General features: G+C 44.6%; 1 protein-coding gene across 1 annotated transcript in view; it reads right to left on the bottom strand.

Annotated features, from left to right (window-relative positions):
• Positions 1–293: 293 nt before the first annotated feature.
• PAMR1 (peptidase domain containing associated with muscle regeneration 1) overlaps positions 294–7,141 on the bottom strand; it is an 89,508-nt gene continuing 82,660 nt past the window's right edge. The window contains exons 8-11 of the mRNA XM_080931662.1: positions 6,913–6,979; positions 3,692–3,924; positions 2,178–2,470; positions 294–1,228 (exon numbers count right to left, since the gene is read on the bottom strand). Of these exons, the coding sequence (XP_080787788.1) occupies positions 692–1,228; positions 2,178–2,470; positions 3,692–3,924; positions 6,913–6,979 (1,130 nt within the window). The 3' untranslated portion in view covers positions 294–691. The remainder of the gene's footprint in view (positions 1,229–2,177; positions 2,471–3,691; positions 3,925–6,912; positions 6,980–7,141) is intronic.

Below are 7,141 nucleotides of genomic sequence, written 5' to 3'. Positions count from 1 at the left end.
TGTCTGTCCCACGACCTTCCAGGTTCCAATGACTGCATAGAAAAGACTGCACTTGACAGACACATTGGAAAATTATACCCATTTTTGTTAAAGTGCCCTCACCAAATCATTAACCCAAATGCATGGAACTCATGAAAACAGCATGCAAACAATTGAGAGCAGCACTTTTGTTTTGTAGGTCAGAAGCCAGACCTTGTTTTATTGGAATGTGTACAGAAGATTGGAAAGAAAACGTATCGGAAAATCTTGTGACACTGTACACAGGGGCACATGCCACATCCACGCTTCTCTGCCCTGGGATGTCACGAAAGCTGTTCTTTGGAACTTGGACTGAAGCGGGTTGCAGCCCAGGCCTCCCCAAGTCAACCTTCTCCACCCAAACTGATTGACAGTCACATCTCTCTGAGTGAAGAAGGAGCAAGAGGCTGTCGTCCTATTCACATGGTCTTTTTGAAGAAATCCAGTTCTTGCAAGACCTGACATCTTTTCAATGATCGCCAAGCAGTCAGGAAGACAATTCCCTGACAGAAAGTAAACTCTATTTACCCCCCATTGAGATAAATCCTTGAAGCCAGAAGCCTTTCAATAGCCAAGGTCATGGGCAACGTTACACTTCAGGTCCACACTGTTCCATACACCTTATGTACAGATGGGTGCGAGGAAAAAGCTTCTCAGTGGCCTTGTGGTTGGTTCATTTCATATTTCTCTCAATCCAGTCCTTGAAAGGCAACACCTTTGTGAAGGCTGTAGATAGGCCGTTGCTACATGTCTTGTCATAGCTCCAGCTGACCAGCCCCACCAAATGCCAACGCGGCTCAGGGGATGCTCGGCCTGGGAAAGACAAAGCAGCGATGCCCCCTGTCTCTGCAGTGCAGATGTCAGAAGGGGTACTGGGCTCCTTGCTGGCACAGAACATGTTGTCAGTGACACTAACCGGGATGCCATGGTCTTCATGTTGTTCCTCACAAAGCATTGAGTCTACCACCCTGACCGTTCCATAATGTAGGGTGTCATTCTTAAAGCCAGGACTCCTTACATCTGCCAAGATGTTCCAGCCAGCCACAGTGATGTGGGATTCCTGAAAAGACATGCTGAGGTCCCGAGTGGTAGCCAGGCAGATGGGTTGGACACGGGTACTGATGCGGGCCTTGTCTAGGAGCTTCAGAACAGCGATGTCAGTGTCAAGCAGGATAGGGTCATAGTTGGGGTGCAGAATGATAGCAGAAATCTACAAATGTAAAGAAGAGATACCATGGTAAACAGCCAGCTCTGGTGTGGTCAAGTTAGGGGTCAAATTATTGAAAGAAGCTGTCTAAGTAACAGCCACAAATTTTAGGAAGACACTTTATTCAAGGAATCCTAGGAAGTAATTGTTGTATTTCCATAGTTGTCAACTCAAATGCCTACTGGACCCCAGAAGGTGGTATCAAATAAGTAGAGTCCTTAAGAAGGCCACAGAAGTGGGTGTCAATGTCCCATCTAAAGGGCAGATGGCAATTTGTACTCTACTGTACGGAGATGTGGCAAGCTTTCTGACTTTACCAGAAGATGGACTCCAAGGCTTTCTCAGAAATCCCTTAAATGTTTAATGTCTGATCAACTGACTAAGCACACATAAGTTAGTTAGCAGGATTCATGCACCAGCCCTACAAGTAACTGGTTTACCATCTGTATCCCACTGCAAGCACTTCATGTTCCTTTAAGGATGTATAAGAAGAATGGATAGGCAGGTGGAAAGAATAACAGGGTAGAATTACAGATGGACAGATGGACGAATGGAAGGAGGGCACATCACAAGTGAGAAGTATATTGTAGTCAAGAGTAACTTTGAGGTCTTGGATAAAATTTGTGTCCTCACAGCCTACTTGTGATAAATTCCCAAATCCAAATATGATAGGCAGTTACTTCCCTTTTGTATTCAAGAAACAGCCATTAATCTATCTTGACTTGGGTCCCTAGAACAAACAATTTCAAACAGAAATATCCAAACGCATAGCTTCATCAGTGAATAGCATACTGTAGTCTACAGTGCATGGTTATAGATAAAGTGACGAGCCCCTGCCAGGCATCGGGATGGATAGTGACATCTAAAGTGGCGGGGCTAACACAGGCCCTGTTCTTCTGTCCTCTTGACTGGTTCATTCAAAGCTCCAGTTTCCAAGGAAGCCCTTTCTTACCCGTAAATTCTGGATGGTCTTCTCATCCCGATCATCATCCCTGTAGAATTTTCCCAAGACAACTTTGAGGTCTGCCGTCTTGATTATGGTGACCTTCCCCAGCTCAGTCACACAGTGGGCAGCCACAACCACAGTACGCTCATTCACCAGGGCACCACTGCAGACCAAGAACCATGCACCTTTGTGCAGACCACCATCATGTGCACCACTGGTCCTCCGGTAGATGGCTGCCTGCCACGGCCAGCGGGTCCCTTGGGTCTTTGGAGAAGCAACATTCTCGATTTTCCCACAGACTGTGGAGAAAACATCGGTTTGATAGGATTAACTCAGACCGTAATTATCTGAACACAAGTGGGTCACTCAACCAAGACAGTACAGATCTGAAAAAGAGAACGCACTAAGTAAGCCTGCTTTGTTTTCTTTTCGGTTTAGTTAGTGTGTGTACTGTATCCACACACATACATACAAACTCTTGTTTATGTGTGTACTCATGTGAGTACTAATACGCAGATATATGTGTGCATATGTATGTGAAGGTAGGTGGTGAATGTAGGTCTTAATCACTTTCTTGATTTCTTGTCACATAATTTTGAGACAGGGTCTCTCACTGACTCTGAAGCTCACCAATTTGGCTGAGCTGACTAGGGTCCTTCTTCCTCTGTCACTCACAGATCACAGACACATGTCCCTGTACCCAGCCAAACTCATGACCCTCATAGTTGTACAGCAAGTCCTGACCTGCCAGGTTATCTCCTTAGCAACCCTCCTTTGGTATTCATCAGCCACCTCACATGTCATTGGCTATAAAGTCTACAGTTACAAGTGAACGGTTTTTAGTTCAGTGAAACCATAGGACTTTGAAGAAATTGTCTGGCACCTTAGAACCTTGGCTTCTTTGTCTAGAAAATGTACAGGGAAATAATAATGACTTCAGGGGCTTTTTGAGTGGCCTAAATGGGATGATGTAACAGACAAAAATCCCACAACTGTTTCCATAAACACAGCTACAACAAACTTAGTCACACTCTTCCCTTTTCTCAAAGAGGATGAGGAGGGTTGTTGAAAATGTGCAAGCCTCTAATAAAGAACTCCCACATACTGTCTCATGTTATCTACCATCACATCACTATTTAATTTGTGTCAGTTAATTAATTGATTGGAGATTGAGTGTGAAAGTGGAGCTTTGTCGGGGTGGAGTCCTCTTCCAGTTTTAGCTTTGTCCCCACTTGGTATTAATCACTGGACCTTTCTTTTTCTAGATACGATGAATCGTGTACAAGAAACAATTCTTCTAAGATCTTATGAGTCAATTTCTTCTGAATAGTAAGTTTAAGCCAAAAGGAGGGTGCTTTAATTGCAGAATTCCAAAGGTTCCTAAACTAAGGGAATCGACGGGAGAAAATCCCCTTGCTCAACTAAGCTTTCCGTAAAAGCCTTCCACAATACTAGCAGCAGTTCTCAAGTGGCTGTGGAAAAGGAAAGAGGTTCAAACTCAAAGATAAGCCTTGACTCACTTGGGATACAGGATGGGGCTCGTCCACTCCACTTCCCAGTCCTCAGGCATGTTCTCCTGCTGCTTCCCAGGCGGCGGTAGAAGGGCGAGAGGCATTCATACTGGACCTGGGTGTGCACATGCTGGTACCCAGGGGGCAGCTCTCCAAACGGAAGGGCTGGCTTTTTGGTAGACGCATCCTGCAGTTTCTGCTTGCTGAAAGCCGTAGAATAAAGCTGGTGTAATGGTGTCTCTCTGGATCAAGGCACACAGGACCAGGGAAAGAACAAAAGCAAGGCTTTAGCATCCAGTTCCCATGCTGATGTTGGTTATAGGAGAGAAAACCACCTCCCGTCTCCATTTTCTCTCTCTGTCCTTTCCTGCTTGTCTTTGTCTAGCCACGTTTTCTTGCTCTTCTCTGTTTTTTTCCCTCCCCCTTTCTCTCCTTCTCTCCTTCTCTCTTTCTCCTTCCCCCTTTCTCATTCTTTCTTCTTTTGCAACTGAATAAATTTTCTTTATGTCACTCAATATTGTAGTCCTTTGCACCTGGCATTCTTCCAACTACCTAAGATTTTTAAACCAAACAGAATAAAGTCTGACATAATATTATGACCCAAACGTATGCTTTGTGTAGACACACACTGAGGGCTGAGGGGAGAGAATAGAGAAAGGGGGTGCATTTAATTGCAAAGATAAACAGGAAAATGAGTTAATTTGAGTGAGAGAAAGCCAGGCACGTTCTTTTCTCCAAACATTACCATAATGTGGCAATATTAGGAATTGACTTGAACTAAGTTGTGTTGGTACAGTAGCTTGATTTGCCAATTAGAAAATGTAATTAGTTCACCTCAGAGATTAGAACTTTCTCTCAGGCAACACTGCTTGGGAGAAATACAAAAACTTGCATGTAAATGGGAAGAGAGGCATTAATGAGCTTGAAGTTGACCCCCTAGAGACTGTCTGTGGGGGACACCCATCCTGCAGCTTGGGATGCTTTACGTGGGTACATAATGACTGTCAGGCAGCAGACTGGGGTTCCTTCAGGAATTGATATCTTCATCCCCGTGTAATAATGAACGGGGACATGAAGCCCAGAGAGACACTTGTGGGGGAGGGGTGCTTTGGGGCACAGTAAAGAAAGATGACACCCAAGATAGCATTTAACAGTCCCCATTTCCATCCTAGTGTTTCTATCATATCAATTTCATGTTGTTTAAGATTAAATCCATTTCTTGTATCTCTCTATGGTGTTTGGCTCAGGAAACATTCAGTCCATGGTGACTTCATTCAACAGATATCCTTGCGATGTTTATAGCCAGGTCTAGGAACTTCTTGATGTACAGAGTACTTACCTTTTGGTCACTGAAGTTGATACTTGTTTCCGAAAGCTACAGAACCTAAGAATCCCTCCATGTCAGCAGCTTGTCTTCCAGAAAGCTACTTCAACTAGATTTTAGGCTTGCTTTCTCAATTATAGGACTCACCTAGCACCTTGCTACCCAATCTCCCACTAAAACTGCTACATCTGTAGGAAGCCCTATTGTCTCTTTGTGAAGTTCAGGGTTCCTGTACAGGTGGCATCGCCTAAACAGAAAAAGCTTTGTACTTAGCAGAGAGCCCACTTCAGGGAAGCCACAGAAACAGAGATGAGTCAGAGTCTGTATTCTATGGCCCTTGTTTCCAAGGGAACACCTCAACTGGAGAAAGGCAAACATGGCTGAGAACCTGAGCAGGGGTGAGGTGTGGTTAGCAACCTTCACCGAAGGACAATCCAAGTCAGTTCTGCTTTAGACTGACATCTTGTTCTAGAAATCACTTAACTTCTTAGAACCTCAGTTCTCACAAATTCAAGGATATGTTAATAAGATGCAAATAATAATGTGCCCAGCTTCTGAGGTACTGTGAGAACTAAGTAAACTGATCTATGTAAAGTGACAAGAGCAGCAGCTGCCATTCAGCTTCAGTGTTATCTGTCAGTGTGGTTTCAATCCTTACAGCAATCCTCAGGGACCATTATTAATCACCCCTGCTTTTTCAAAAGAGAAGACAAAGGCCCATTTAACATCATGAAATTGTTTAAACATAACTAGGATTAAAGAGAGGCAGAAGCAAGTTTTGGACCTTTGATTATCAGTTCAGTTAACTCATTCAAGAACTATTTACTGATTGGCTTCTATGTGGCAGTCATGGTGGCAGGGGAGAGAGAGGGGGAGGGGGATGAAGGGAGGAAGGTAGGGAGAGAGAAGGAGGAGGAAAGGGAGGGAGAGAGAAGGAGGAGGAGGGAGAGAGAGAGAGGGAGAGAGAAAGAGGGGGGAGGGAGGGAGGAAGAGAGGGAGGGAGGGAGAAAGAGAGAGAGAGAGAGAGAGAGAGAGAGAGAGAGAGAGAGAGAGAGAGAACAAAGGATAATGGAAACAGCTCTATGTGGTGTCAGGGCACATGTGATGTTACCAGTTTTATTTAAAATGATACCTGAAGGGGCTGGGGACATAGTAGAGTATTTATCTAGCACAAAGGGGCAGTCAGAGATGATCTCTTTGCTAGGTGAAAAAGCAGAGGACTGAACGGTGGGGTGGCGTAAGGCTCCGTGAGATCCAGTAGAAAGTTTTCAGACTGAAGGAGCCGCAAGTTTAACATTTCTTAAGCAGAATTATGCTTGGCCTGGTAGAAAAAAAGCAAGGAAATCTGTGGAACCACAGTAGAGACTGATGATGAGGTTGTGTGAGAGAGTGGACGTGGCCTCCTTTCTCACTAGCAGGCAGGACTCATCTTTCTTCCCAAGAGCAACATTGAGTATACGCAAGAGTTCACGTCTCTCTTATTTATCATCTCCAACTCTTGGGTTCCATCAGTCTGCCCCCATCTGACCATCTTCCTAAATCCTAGCAGGCTGCATGATTTATCAGGATTGCCAGCTCCTAGAAGCTGCCACAATAAAGAAACTATCATTTCGGGAAGACTAAAGTATTAAAACCCAACTCCTCAAAGATCATCAGGGAAGCCTCGCTTCTTCTCACCAACCATCTGCTTTCCCACGATCCAATAAAACTTGTACTTCTTCCAATAGTAGTTTTCTCTTAGCCAAAAGCAGCTGGCTAATAAGCCTCCATTTAACAAGCCCCATTCTTTCATGACCAGTTAGCACTAAATGTCCCTTAGAAATGCCAGGCTGTCTTTGGCCAAATGCAAGTGGAGAAGGGAAATAACCATTAGCCTTCAAAGAGGAGTTCAGGTGCTTGGCCTCACCTTGACTGAACTTGCATGGAAAGGACTCTCCTTCTCACCAGGTCTGAGATCTTCGGTTCCCGACAGGCTAGAAACAAATAAATCACGCTGTATGACGTTTTTCCATCCATGAGTGACTGGTCACATCACTCCATCCAGAATAACACCCCACTCCCATCCTCCCAAGCATCCACAGGTCTCAGGGGCTGCCTGGGTTAGAAACATTTCAACAGTGTACTTAGCAAGATTC

This window comes from Micromys minutus (genome assembly GCF_963924665.1).
Source record: "Micromys minutus genome assembly, chromosome: 17".
NCBI classification, from domain to species: Eukaryota; Metazoa; Chordata; class Mammalia; order Rodentia; family Muridae; genus Micromys; species Micromys minutus.
The sequence above is the reverse complement of the archived record's forward strand: the minus strand, read 5'-3'. Positions and strand labels throughout refer to the sequence as shown.